The 15039-nt window shown below is 41.7% G+C and overlaps 1 protein-coding gene across 3 annotated transcripts in view; it reads right to left on the reverse strand.

Moving 5' to 3' along the window:
* Positions 1-4606: 4606 nt before the first annotated feature.
* Positions 4607-15039, reverse strand: part of LOC135278028 (integrator complex subunit 8-like) — a 49990-nt gene continuing 39557 nt past the window's right edge. For all 3 annotated transcript variants that reach the window (XM_064384396.1, XM_064384395.1, XM_064384397.1), the window contains 2 exons: positions 10202-10323; positions 4607-5227 (listed from right to left, as the gene is read on the reverse strand). In XM_064384396.1, the coding sequence (XP_064240466.1) occupies positions 4976-5227; positions 10202-10323 (374 nt within the window). In that variant the 3' untranslated portion in view covers positions 4607-4975. The remainder of the gene's footprint in view (positions 5228-10201; positions 10324-15039) is intronic.

The raw sequence follows: 15039 nt of genomic DNA on the forward strand, positions 1-15039 counted from the left end.
TCATCCTTTCTTTCTTAGAAAAAGAATCCAAGGAGCCCCACAAAGAGAGATTTCACAGAGAAAGTGGATTTTGTGTTCAATGTTATAATTAAGCTAAGAGGCTACAATTAGGACTCTTAGTAATGAGGAGAAATCCATATGCCTGTTATGTCAAAAATGTAAGTAAGCCAATTACATATTCTAGCACAATAGATCTGTGCTAGAAAGTCAGACAAAATATGAGACCAAGTAACATGAGGCACGACTTTAAACATAAAATGGATGATAAATCTAAACACCCGTTTTCACAGGAAGCAGTTTGACGCAGGGCTGGTATGGATTCATTGTGTCCAATCTTAGGTCTTGGATCCAAAAGGGGGACGTTGCATAATGATATTAGCCTAAATGCTAGTTATTTGTTTTACTTATTTTACTTTTCTGAATCAGCACGTGAAAAACTTAATTGTATTTATAGAAGATATAAAAATAAAACAATTTAAACAAGCGAGAGCTGACAGAATTTGGAGGATAGGTGGGCCAAGGCCATGGAAAGCTGTCAGTGGGGTCTCGGCCATACCACCCTGAACGCGCCCAGTCTCGTCAGATAAGCCAAGTCCAGGGTGATTTTGAGGTCAGCAAGGAGTGTGAGGTTGGTCCAGGAGGAGCCAGTGGGAGAGTGATAAGAAACCAGGTTAGGAGGGCAGCTGGGGTCCAGCCTTTGGGTTTTATTCTGCATGTGATGGAAAACAGTGGAAGCTGAGGGGGGCTGGGGAGTCACATGAAGTGGCTCCTGATGGCAGAACAATGAGAAGACCGCTGGGTGCAATGGCTCATGCCTGTAATTCCAGTGCTCTCGGAGGCCGAGAAGGCAGACTGCTTGAGCCCAGAAGTCCAAGATCAGCCTGGGCAACATGGCAAAACCCAGTATCTACTAAAAATACAAAAAATTAGCTGGGTGTGGTGGTGCGTGCCTGTAGTCCCAGCTACTTGGGAGGCTGAAGCAAGAGAATTGCTTGAACCTGGGAGGCGGAGGTTGCAGTGAGCCAAGATTGCACCATTACATTCCAGCCTGAGTGACAACAGGGAAATGTTGTCCATATATATATATATATAGATATAGATATATATATATATATATAATATAGAAATAGGTACTCAATACTCATTCAGATTTAAGTAATCCTGCCTTGTATTTAGGTAATTCCTTCCAGTGTTTTTGTGTGGTGGGTGGACGGGGATAAGACTTCAGGAGGTTAAGAACAACTGTGAGGGGGCAGGGTTTCTAAGGAAGAATAAGGAACAGTTTGCTTGGTGAACTGCCTTGCGGGAGGGGAGCTTAAAAGGGAATGAAACATTTGGTAAACATTGTTTCTAATTCTTTGGGAAGAGTTAGCAGAAACCTTTAAGGTTTCCATTTGTCCCTTCCCTTGTCTTCCCACCCAGCAGCCATAGCCCTTTTCATCTTTAGTCTTTTCTTCTGTTTTTGAGACAAGGTCTCACTCTGTTGTCCAGGCCGCAGTGCAGTGGCGCGGTCATGTCTCACTGCAGCCTCAACCTCTCAAGCTCAAGCAATCCTCCCACCTCAGCGTCCCGAGTAGTTGGGACTAAAGACAGGCACCACCACACCCGGCTAATTTTTGTATTTTCTTTTTGAAAGCAGCTTTAGGTTCACAGAAAAACTGAATACAATGTATAGAGTTCACATATACACCCTGCCTCCACTCATGCACAGTCTTCCCCTCTATCCACATCCCCACCAGACTGGTGTGTTGGTTACAATGGAGGAACCCATGGTGACCTCACACTCACTCAAAGCCCACAGCTGACCCATCCTTGGCATTCCACATCCTATGGGCTTGGGCAGATGGATAACGTCACACACCCACCATTACAGTATCCTTGAGAACAGTGTCGCTGCCCTGAGAACCCTCTGTGCTCTGCCTAGATAATAGATAATATATATTGGCACACACCTCCCAATTAGTTGGGACTACAGGGACACACCACCATGTCTGGATAATTTTTGTATTTTTTGTAGAGATGAGGTTTCACCATGTTGCCCAGGCAGGTCTCAAACTCCTGGATTCTTCCAATATTATATATATATATATATGCTGTTTTTTTTTTTTTCTTTTTTTTTTTGAGATGCAGGCTGAAGTGCAGCACAGGATCTTAGCTCACTGCAACCTCTGCCTCCCGTCTTCGAGTGATTCTCCTGCCTCAGCTTCCCAAGTTGCTGGGATTACAGGTACGCACCATGACACCCAGCTAACTTTTGTACTTTTGGCCAGGCTGGTTTCAAACTCCTGACCTTAAGTGATTCACCAGTCTCGGCCTCCCAAAGTGCTTCCATTAAAGGTGTGAGCCACCATGCCTGGCCCATTATATATATTTTAACACAATTTTTAAAATGGAAAAGAATGTGCCTGTTTGTTATTCTTATGTTACTACTATTGTCAATAGATTCTGAATATTAAGTTGAAAAATGACAAGAGTCGGAATCTGAAGCTTCCTGCCGTTACCACACTGTTCTCACCTATGCGACTTTGTAGGAAGTTTTTGAAATAGGGGATTGTGAGACTTTCAACATGCCTGTGAGCTTTCAAGGTTATTTTGGCTACCCAGGGTCCCCTGATTTTCCATATGAATGTTAGGATGAATTTTTCTTTTTTTTTTTTTTGAGACAAGGTCTCACTCTGTTACCCAGGCTGGAGTGCAGTGGCACAATCATGGCTCATTGCAGCCTCAATCTCCTGGGCTCAAGCGATCCTCCCATCTCAACCTCCCGATTACTTGAGACTACAGGCACACACCACCACGCCTGGATAGTTTTTGTATTTTTTGTAGAGATGGGGTTTCACCATGTTGCCCAAGCAGGTCTCAAACTCCTGGACTCTTGCAATCTGCCTGCCTGTATATGCTGGGATTACAGGCGTAAGCCGTCGTGCCTGGTCAGGTGAAATTAATTTTTAATATTCTCCAAAGCAGCTTTAGGTTCACAGAGAAACTGAGTAGAAAGTATAGAGTTGGCTGGGCATCAGGGCTCAAGCCTGTATTCCCAGCACTTTGGGATGCCAAGGCAGGCGGATCACGAGGTCAGGAGTTCAAGACCAGCCTGGTCAATATGGTAAAACCCAGTCTCTACTAAAAATACAAAAATTAGCCAGGCGTGGTGCCACACGCCTGTAGTCCCAGCTTCCCAGCTCCTTGGGAGGCTGAGGCAGAAGTATCGCTTGAACCCGGGAGGTGGAGGTTGCAGTAAGTTTAGACTGCACCATTGCACTCCAGCCTGGGTGACAAGATCAAAAATCCATCTTAAAAAAAAGAGAGAAAATACAGAGTTCACATATACGCCCTGCCTCTCTTCGTGCACAGCCTCCCCCTCTATCCACATCCCCACCAGATGGGTGTGTTGGTTACAATGGAGGAGCCCATTGTGACCTGACAGTCACTCAAAGCCCACAGCTAACCCACCGTTCGCATTGCACGTCCATTGGGTTTGGACAGATGGATGTCACACATCCACCATTACAGTATCCTTCAGAACAGCATCACTGCCCTAAGTGCAGGGATTATAGGCATGAGCCATCCGTCTCCAGATTTTTTCTTTTTTTTTTTTTAGACAGAATCTCACTATGTCACCTAGGCCTGAATGCAGTGGACTGATCTCAGTTCACTGCAATCTTTGCCTCCTGGATCCAAATGATTCTCATGCCTCAGCCTCCTGAGGAGCTGGGGTTACAGGTGTGCACCACCACACCCAGCTCATTTTTGCATTTTTAGTAGAGACAAAGTTTTACCGTGTTGGCCAGGCTGGTCTGGAACTGCTGGCCTCATCCACCCACTTCATCCTCCCAAAGTGCTGTGATTACAAGAATGAGCCACTGTGCCCGGCCAACAGTTTCTGATGTTAGACTGACAACACAGGTGTGAATTCCAGCCAGACATTTTACTGACTTTTGCCTTGAGCAAGATACCTGAGCCTCTGTTTTTGATCTAACACATGGGCATCATTTTCGCTACCCCTAGGGTTGTTTTGAGGCTTAGATAGATAATGTGTATGAACAGGCTAGTACATAGTTGGGGTTTAATAAGTAACAATGCCTTCCCTTGATGAGCAGTGTTGGCTACCTCACTAAGACTGGGGGAGTCTGTACCTCTCAGCAATAATTTCTTGCCTCAGAATTCTGGAGGTTGGCTGGGGATGGTGGCTCACACCTGTAATCCCAGCACTTTGAGGAGCCAAGAAGGAAGGATCACTGGAGGCCAGGAGCTGCCAACTAGCCTGAGCAAAAAGGAGACCTCATCCCTACAAAAAATTAGCTGGGCATGGTGACGTGTGCCTGTAATCCCAGCTACTCAGAAAGCTCAGGTGAGAGGATTGCTTAAGCCCAAGAGTTAGAAGATGGAGTGAAACACCTCAGCACTCCAGCTTGGGTGACAGAAAAAAACCCTGTCTCTTAAAAAAAATAAACTAAAAAAATAATAATAATTCAATCAGTTTTTGAAGTAACCAATATTTTTTAGTCATATTCTACAAAAACCAGCAACAGTAATTAGAGCAATTTTTATTAAACTTACTCGTAATTTTTTGATAAAAGAAAACAGTTCACTCCTACAAAACAAAAATTTTTGAATACACATTTAATAATAGAAATCAAGAAAGAAAATTACAGGTGAAGGTTTATTCTTAATGCTCCAATTCTGCAAGTATGAAAAAGAATGTAATAGTCTATTGTTATACTAACCTAGTAACATTTCTTCCCTGTTTTAATCACATGTGAAGTCTTTAATACTATTCAACCTGAAACACTGCTGATTTTGAATTCTAGTTAATTAAATGATTTCTTAAAGTGACATATAAACAGAAGACATTTCCAAAGGTGGCCATGGCACACAGGTGCATCACAGACGAATACTACAGAACTCCTGAGACTGTCCGTCTTTATGATACACAGAATAAAAGTTGATGTTCTTGAAATCAACCCTTAATAGGTTAATAGAATAAATAGGATAAATAGTAAGAAATCAAATGCAACTGACAGAAATATACCAATACATACCGATACATGATACCTAGCGTAGATTCCCTCTGCTTTATTAAACTAACTCTGCCATCATTTCCTCGCTTGTGCTGACTGGACACATTGCAAATTTGAACAACGACTTCCCAAAGGTCTTTGGCTGTCCGTCTACTTTCTTTAGGGCCTGGAAGCTCTTTGCATGCAGCTGCTAAAAGCTGTCCAAGCTATAACATGAAAAACAAAAAACACAAAAGATAATCTGTAACGTTATGCATATTAGCTCTATTATCAAGGCACACTGGAGGAAAGATGCAACGACTGACTGCCCAGACAGACTAAGCACAGTTATTTTATGCTGTGCATTCTGTACAACTGAGGAATTCAGGGCTCGCTGTCTACTGACAGATCTGAATCTGAGAAAGATCCTCTGGTTCAAGCAGACAAACTTTGTCTCTGAACAATTATAATCTAGTGAAAATGAAAATGAGACAATGCAAACAGACACCTGATTTATCAAGTGCAGAAAAAAACACAAGTTGCTAAATACACATAGTACGATCCCACGTTAGTTACACAGAAAAAAGAAAAGGCGTAATGGAAGGCATACACCAAGATTTTAACTGTAGTAAAAGCCCAGGGGGTGAGATTAAAATAATGCTTAGATTTCTCTCTCTCTCTCTCTCACAAACACACACACACACACACAGAGCTTTTAATCACTGAAAAAAATTGTTTTAATGAGAAAAGTAAGGAAAGGAATAAGGAAACTGAAGTTGCCAGAAATAAGAGATACAGATTTAAAGCAATTTTTCTCTAAGAAAATTAGTAGTAATTGGGAATGAAGCTACTGTTCATCTGAGGAGGACAGGTAAGTAAGGCAGGACAGGTTACATGAAACGACTGATGTGAATAAAAGCAGCCTCAAGGACCTGAGATGTAGGGAGCACCCAGAAATAAAGAGTGGAAAGGCTAAAAGCAAAAAGCAGAGAAAGACTGACTTACATCAAATTCAGAATTTTTTTTTTTTTTTTTTTTTTTGAGACAGGGTCTTGCTCTGCACCCAGGCTGGAGTACAGTGGCATGATCTTGGCTCACTGCAACCTATGCCTCCTAAGCTCAAACAATTCTTGTGCCTCAGCCTCCTGAGTAGCTGGAATTACAGGCATGTGCCACCATGTCCAGCTAATTTCTGTATTTTTGGTAGACACAGGGTTTCACCATGTTAGCCAGGCTGGTCTCGAGCTCCTGGCCTCAAGTGATTCATCCGCCTCAGCCTCTCAAAGTTCTAAGATTACAGGGATGAGCCACAGCACCCAGCCAAATTCAGAATTGGGCCCCTTTATCCTTGTTCTTACTAACTTTTACACCCCATGCCTCTTGTAGAGGGTGCAGTAGCGAGCAATTTTGAATTCATCAGGAACCCCTGGTTCCTACTGAAATGGACCTACAAAGTTTTCTAGCGGTCCCTATTGCTTAAGGTGGCTTTTTTAAGGAGGTGGCAAGATTGTGATAAAGACAAAAACTGGCGGTTCTTCCCACATTCTTTTATTATGAAAAATTTTAAACAGAAAAATCAAAAGAATAGTTCAATAAATACCTGACACATTGTGACTATTCTGCCATGCTTGCTTTATATATCTACATAAATTGTTTTGTTAAACCATATTAAACTAAGTTAGGCACAACATTTCATCCCTAAATGCTTCCATATATATCTTCTAAGAACAAAGACATTCTTCTCCATAGCCACAACTCTGTGATTATGAAAATTAACAAGAGTACTGTGGCTTTCCAAAGCTAGTGACAATGACATAAAAACCCTACCTATACTAGGTGAATGGACATGGACCAATAGCCTAGCAGACATTTCAGTCAGCATGCTCCCCTAACATACTCGTCTCTGACAACTGGGATCGCAATACACGCAGCTATTTACTGCAGTGTAATGCCAGGGCTACGGTAGCTCTTAGCTCAAACACTTCTGCCGTTGTCAGTGATCACATGCTTTAGGTCACTGAATTTATTTTTTTATATACTTTATAGCACTTTAGGTCATTAAATTTATTACATAAGTTTAAAAGAATTTGCAGGGCCGGGCACGGTGGCTCACGACTGTAATCCCAGCACTTTGGGAGGCCGAGGCGGGCAGATCACCTGAGGTCGGGAGTTTGAGACCAGTCTGGCCAACATGGCAAAACCCCATCTCTACTAAAAATACAAAATTAGCCGGACATGGTGGCGCACGCCTGTAATCCCAGCTACCCAGGAGGCTGAGGCAGGACAATCAATTGAACCTGGGAGGCGGAGGTTGCAGTGAGCTGAGATCATGCCATTGCACTCCAGCCTGGGCAACAAGAGGGAAACTCTGTCTCAAAAAAAAAAAGAATTTTCAGAGGTCTTAGGCCCCAAACCAATTGAATTCCACAAACATTCTTGAGCACCTACTATGTGCTGGGCATCATAGAAAGCACAACATAAAAATCAAGTGCCCTGAAGCAGCTCATTATTGAGAAGACAAGTGGATAAATAACTTAGTATTCAGCATAAACACAACAAAAGAAGTACCTCAACGGTACAACAGCAGCGCATCAGGACAACAGTACAAAGGCAGCAAAGAGAGGAAGCGAGTCACTCATGTACACAGAAAAGAATATGAGAAAGCATCAGAGAAACCACACGAACAGGCAAAGCTGGGAAGGACATCCAGGCTAAGAAGACAAACATCATGTGCACAGGTGCAGAATGAGAAACATGGCATGGGCATGCTAGTGCTGCCAGCACAGGGCTGGAAGGTCAGGGGGCAGGGGAGCTACACCTGGAGAAGAAGCACGCACACCTTAAGAGGCCTGGCAGGCCACAGGAACAACCTAAGGTTTTAGCCTACACTAGCACCACTGTGACTGCCAACCCCTCCTACTGCTACCTAGACTTTTACCATGAAAGTGCCTATAAATCCTGTGCCCTTCCCATTATGTGGCACTGCCTCCCACTCTGATCCAAGGGGTACACTAGACCATATTATTTGAAAAGGGTGTATTTTAGTCACACGTTTACAAATTTTCTGTTCCTATTTGTGATTACATAATACAAATTCGAGTAAGAAAATATGTAACAGAATAGAAAACATTAAAAGCACCTAATATCCCATTATCCAGAGATAATGGCTGTTAATATCCTTTCAGACTTTTTCCTACATGGGCGTGCGTGTGTGTGTGTGTGTGTGTGTGTGTGTGGCGTGTGTATTCCACACTACATTGGAAGTGTGGAAACTGATCCAAATTGTATTTTGTTCAAAACACAATCCCTCATTCTAAACTTCTTTAATTCCTTTTTCCTTGACATTAACAAGGCAGTGAGGCCAATTATGTATGGAAGGTGGCACACAAAACCCTAACCACCAGATGACATGATGAGACACCTAAGTGACTTTTCTTTAACAAAGTCACCACACATCCTTCCTCTTTTGGACCAGATCAGGGGAACTGCAGGAAGCAGTGAGACAGCCTCTCTCAGAGTTAGGCAACCTACCAAACAATTTCCTGTGTCCTTACACATTGCAGACCCGCAAGCATTCATTACACAATCATATGCCTATCTCTCCTGCTGCACAGCTCACAGAATTCACTGCCAGAGGTAAAGAGAAAAATTACTACACTGTCTTAGCACTCAACAACAAGCTACAATTCTACATGTAAATGACAGTAACGTTGGAACAAAATGATTCCCTCATCTGATTTTCTTAAGGCTAAGAAAAGACCGTTGGGCATAAGAAGACAAGTGCCCAAGATATTAAGAACTCATATGCCAGAAAGTTCACTAAAGAGATAGGTATGATTCAGGCCAGGCACAGTGGCTATGCCTGTAATTCCAGCACTTTGGGAGGCCCAGGTGGGTGGATCACCTGCGGTCAGGAGTTCGAGACCAGCCATGGCAAAACCCCATCTCTATGAAAAAAAAAAAAAAAAAAAAAATAGCCAGGTGTGGTAGTGCACACCTGTCAACCCAGCTACTTAGGAGGCTTAGGCACAAGAATCACTTGAACCTGGAAGGCGCAGGTTGCAGTGAGTCGAGATGGTGCCACTGTACTCCAGCCTGAGCGACAGAGAGGACTCCGTTTCCAAAAAAAAAAAAAAAAAAAAGATAGATATAATTCAATGTCTGAAATTTCAAAGAAAAGGATAATTCAAGTATGGCAATTTTCCTGAGCAAGTGTAAAGACGACAAAAAGGGGGGTGGGGAAAACTGAAGAAATCAACAAACTCTCAATAAATCCTCAAAGGGTACAAATGAAATGAGCTCAGGTTTTAAAAGGACATACATGAAATATGAAGGAAGAAACAACTAACCAAACACAAATGTTACAAAGTGGTACAGTTTTACAAGAGTTCCCGGATAAACACAGATTTAAAGGATTAAGTATTATTAAAGACAAGTTGGGGCAAATAAGGACAAACAACAAAAGGTAATAGCAACAATTAGAAATAATTAGAAAATCTGAAGGACCAAATACACCCAAAAAGGGAGAGAGGGACTTACTATGTGAAATCCCATGTTTTATTTTTTTAATTATAAGACCAGAAAGTGAGAAAAGTCCACTACTTATTCAGAGTGTGTATAATATTAACATATGAAACATACAATCTTAGCAAATACCTCCAGTTTCTCTTTAGTTTTGGTATTTTCTGTACTCAGAAGCACTTTAGGTTGCAAAGGATATAATTAAAACAACAAAATAAACAACTTACTACTGATTTGCTAAATAAATTATTTCATAAGAGGAATAATTACTAATAGCAAACTTGTTAAGAGATTCAGACATATCAAACTTAGAAGGGTAAAATTCTAAAGGAGGGTAAAGTGTTCAAATGGAAACAAGAAGAAGTGCATCCCTGATGGTATCCATCAGTTCTAGAGTATGATTATAGCAACCAAAGCAAAGAAAGTGAATCTCTCACTACCTTAGGATTACACCAATGTGTTGTCTGTCAACTAAATAATCTGTGACTACATGCTCATCAACTATATGGTATTAAAAAATGTATTAGAGCACGACGAAATGCATGAATTATCAAAAACTATCAACCAGCATTTCTCCAATCATTTGTATCATAGAAATTAGACACATGCCCAAAGTAGTGTAAAGTTAAACAAGTATAATAATACTATCCTAATAATTCTTTTATTTAAACATTAATTACCTTCACATATGGATTACTCTGAAGCAAAAATGCAGGAACTTGGAGCGTAAGGTATTCATTTTCCCTCCAGTTTAACATAAAGGCAACACACTCCTCAGCTATAACTTGACGAAGAGGAATATCTAAAAAGCAAAGAAGAAAACAGGTGGAATTACTATCACAACACTAAAGTAAGAACAAAGCAAATACTTGCCCAGAGTTCAACTGAATAAAAAAACTGGCCAGCTATGGTGACTCATACCTGCAATGCCAACACTTTGGGAGGCCAAGGCAGGAGGTTCACTTGAGGCCAGGCGTTTGAGAGCAGCCTGGGCAACAGAGTGAAACCCTGTCTCAAAAACAAACAACAAAATTTTGAAGAGACAGGGTCTCCCTCTGTCACCCAATATGGCGTACAGTGATGTGATCATGGATCACTGCAGCCTTGACCTCCCAGGCTCAAGTGATCCTTCCATCTCAACCTCCCCAAGTAGCTGGGACCACAGGTCCCACCACACCTGGCTAATTTTTGCATTTTTGTAGAGATGGGTTCTCATTATGTTGTCCAGGTTGGTCTCGAACTCCTGAGCTCAAGAGATCCACATGCCTCGGCCTCCCAAAGTGCTGAGATTTCAGGTGTGAGCCACCATGCTTGGCGACAAAAAATGTTTTAAAAATTACCCAAGAGTGGCAACATGTGCCTGTATTCGGGAGGCTGAGGCAGGAGGATCTCTGGAGCCCAAAAGTTTCAGGTTACAATGAGCTATGACCATGCCAATGCAGCCATCGTGGATGACAGAGCAAGACATTGTCTCAATCAATCAATCAATAAAATTTGAAAACCAATGGCTACAGAAAAAATAAAAATAAAAAAATACTAACATTTCACACATTTCTGCAAAATTTCCCAACAACAGATTGCATGTTCCCCCCATTAATCAACAAAATCACCGATCGTTAGGAGTCAAAATTCCTTTGTGCAAATCTAAGAGTAGACACTTATCTTCCAGAAGTTTATCATTCAAATGAGCAGACAACAATCACACAAATAAAACAAGTACAAAATAGTATGGAATAAACTTTCAGCACATTTACAGCAAAGTAGGTAAACCATCAAACTGTAATAGAATCTGAGTTGACATATTTATCCTATTTGTTTTTCTGATTAAAATACTCATAAGAGACAAGTTATTCAACAAACATTTACTGCACCAGAAACAATTTTAGGTAAGTAATATGAAAAAAATAACCCAGGCTTATTTTGAACATTACTTCCTTTGAAATAAATAATTGTTAAATATACCCTAATATATTGTGATTTTTTGTGGCTCAAAGTACGTAACATCAGGTTTTAATGTACTTCAGGAAAAAGGCAAAGAAACCAAAATGAATCCTGAATAACAACGTTAAGGCTGAAAATGGGGAGATTTATTAAACGCCTCCTTTTCTAGGGTAACTATATTTCTCAGTTTTTCTAAAAAGATAGGGCCTATGACTATTTATTTAACTCTCAACTTACTCCAAAAGAAAAAAAGATTTGACATAACAAAAAAGATGCATAAGAACACAGCAAAATAAAAATACATTATTTGCATCATCTTCTAAAGAAGGAACAGGCCAGGTGCGGTGACTCACGCCTGTAATCCCAGCTACTAAGGAGGCTGAGGCAGGAGAATCACGTGAACCTACGAGGTGGAGGCTGAAGTGAGCCGAGATCGTGCCACTGTACTCCACCTTGGGTGACAGAGTAAGACTTTGTCTCAAAAAAAAAAAAAGAAGAAGACAGAAGTGAGATTAGTTCCCCAAATACATGCACATCATTGAGTTCTATACATTTTGCCAAAAGGATTCCTTTCATCATCGGGCACTCTCACTCAAAGCTTCATCACCTGACACTCTGATTAGTAATGCCGGCTGACTAGAGGAATAATTTTTTTTTTTTTTTGAGGTGGAGTCTGGCTCTGTTGCCCAGGCTGAAGTGCAGTGGCACGATCTCGGCTCACTGCAACCTCCACCTCCTGGGCTGAAGCGATTCTTCTGCCTCAACCTCCCGAGTAGCTGGGACAACAGGCACGTGCCACCACACCTGGCTAATTTTTGTATTTTTAGTAGAGATGGGGTTTCACCATATTGATTGGCCAGGCTGGTCTCGAACTCCTGACCTTGTGATCCACCTGCCTCAGCCTCCCAAAGTGCTGGCATTATAGGCACAAGCTACTGTGCCCGGCCTAGAGGAATAATTCTTAAGGGAGAATCAGAATCTAGAAACGGGTCCATGAGTTTGAGACCAGTCTGGGCAACATGGCGAAACTCCGTAACTCCATCGCTACAGAAAAATACAAAAACTAGCCAGTTGTGGTGGTGAACACCTGTAGTCCCAGCTACCAAGGGAGGCTGAGTTGGGAGCCTTGCTTGAGCCCAGGAGGTGGAGACTGCACTCCAGCCAGAGGAATAGAAAGAAGGCCTGGCTCAAAAAAAATTAAAAATTTTAAAATTTTAAAAAAAGGCATCCTACTTAGCTACAAAGGTATTAAAAGTCAAGGTCTCTCTCCAGACATATAACTGGTCTTACAATAAATTTGTAGCCCCCTCATCCTACCTTTTTTTTGAGACAGGGTCTCGCTCTGTCACCCCGGTTGGAGAGCAGTGGTGCCATCTCAGCTCGCTGCGGCCTTGATCTCCCTGGCTCAGACAATTTTCCTAACTCAGCCTCCCTGAGCCTCCATGATAGCTGGGACTCTAGGTACACACTACCATGCCCAGGTTATTTCTGTATTTTTTTGTAGAGACAGTCTCACTATGTTGCCCAGGGTGGTCTCAAACTCCTGGCCTCAAGCTGTGCTCCTGCCTCAGCCTGGGATGAGCTGGAATGATTACAGGGTGAGCAACCACGCCTGGCCCCTTATTTCTGTAGTAACTAAAAAGCTGAATTTCTTGTCAGTTACGATCACTTCTTGTTCCTGATAATAAAGCCAGGTCAACCCATGTAAAAGAGTGCTTCCCCTTCTGTGTTCTACAGAGGGGCATGCATCTAATTCATCCAGAAATCGGCCTTCTATGACTAGGGAATTTTTTTCCTTAAAGGAGAGCAGAAAAGGTGGCAGATGATGCTCTCCATGGAGAGACCATGCCTATCAACCCTGACGCTTTCAGCGGTACTGGAGTACAGAGCTGTGAGAGCATCACAGCCACGAGGCTATGCCAGACTCAGATAGCTTAGTCCGTAATTGAGGCCTGGTCGAAGTCAAAGACAAGAACTGTACCTGTGGAAAAAGATCATTTTAGTGTTCTTCCTATTTGAAACAATAGCACCTTTCCTTCTTATTTTATTTGTTTTTTTTTTTGAGACTGAGTTTCAATCTTGTTGCCCAGGCTGGAGAGCAGTGGTAGCGACATCAGCTCACCACAACCTCTGCCTCCTAGGTTCAAGTGATTCTCCTGCCTCAGCCTCCCGAGTAGCTGGAATTACAGGCATGCACCACCACACCCAGCTATTTTTGTATTTTTAGTAGAGACAGGGTTTCTCCATGTTAGCCAGGCTGGTCTCAATCTCCTGGCCTCCAGTGATCTGGCCACCTCGGCCTCCCAAAGTGCTGGGATTACAGGCATAAGCCACCACATCCATACTCCTTCTTATTTTCAGTACTTTTTTTTTTTTAATTTTCGGTACTGTTTATAAGCACAAGCTACAGGACAAGTTGCTGAACATTTAATAAGTTAGGAGTTTACAAAAATTATATGCAACGCTATCAGTCCTTTACACTCCCTACGCCCAAAAAACTGATGTGAACTACAAACTGTTAAGCTGAAACGGTAATACAAAGACTAATTATTTAAAGGCATTTTCACCCATTTCAAAGAGTAAGCCCTCCCTATCCCCAAAAAACTGATGTGAACTACAAACTGTTAGGCCAAAACGGTAGTACAAAGACTAATTATTTAAAGGCATTTCAACCATTTCAAAGAGTAAGAGCATAGGCTTCAAAGCTGGGCTGACAGAGTAAAGTCATAGTTCTGTCTCTTTCTGTGTGACTGTGGGCAAATTCCTCAACCTCTCTGCACCTCAGTTTCTTAGTTATAAAATAGGGATAAGGAAATAGCAGGTGCTTCATGGAGCTGCTACGAGGACTAAATGAGTTATGCACCTAAAGCTTAGAACAATGCCTAACATGTAGTTAGCACTCAACGAACAGGGTTTAAACATTCTTTTTGATTTTAGAAAAATCCTGTATGGAAAACCTACCTCACCTACCTCCAGCTTTTAAAAAGGAAACGTATATCAGCAGCATGTGTGCTTTAATGCCAGCATATTGTTAGATCAATTCTCATGAAGACATTACAACATTTAAAAGCACTGATGTGTTAAAGGTCAAAGGTGTTCTCTCTATAGGGTACTAAAAAGTTGGGATCTATGACTGCATGACCCTGCTGGAAATTAGACTTGAACTCTCGACCTCAGGTGATCTGCCCACCTTGGCCTCCAAAGTGCTTGGATTACAGGCGTGAGCCACCATGCCTGGCCTCGGAAATTAGACTGTAATTAGAAATTAACCCAAAAGACTCAAGACGGTAGCACTTGTTTCTGTTCCGACACATTACTAGCACCTTCCTTTACAATGCAATTTCACTGTTTATACTATTAAATGTGTACAGTATGATTTAATTGCTCTAAATACTCCTAAAATAGAAAAGAAAGAAGCTGCTTTAACTAAGAAAGATTTATATATGTCATAGATGATCGATTTATATATGTCATAGATGATCATTTATATGGTAAGCCCCTTTTCATAGTAAGACATTTACAATCGGAATTAAGCACCCAAGATCTGTTCCTAAAGTAGACACAGGTGAATTTCTAG

The sequence above is a fragment of the Aotus nancymaae genome, unplaced genomic scaffold (assembly GCF_030222135.1).
Source record: "Aotus nancymaae isolate 86718 unplaced genomic scaffold, 86718_ANA_hifiasm-v0.15.2.pri h1tg000036l, whole genome shotgun sequence".
In the NCBI taxonomy this organism is placed as follows: Eukaryota; Metazoa; Chordata; class Mammalia; order Primates; family Aotidae; genus Aotus; species Aotus nancymaae.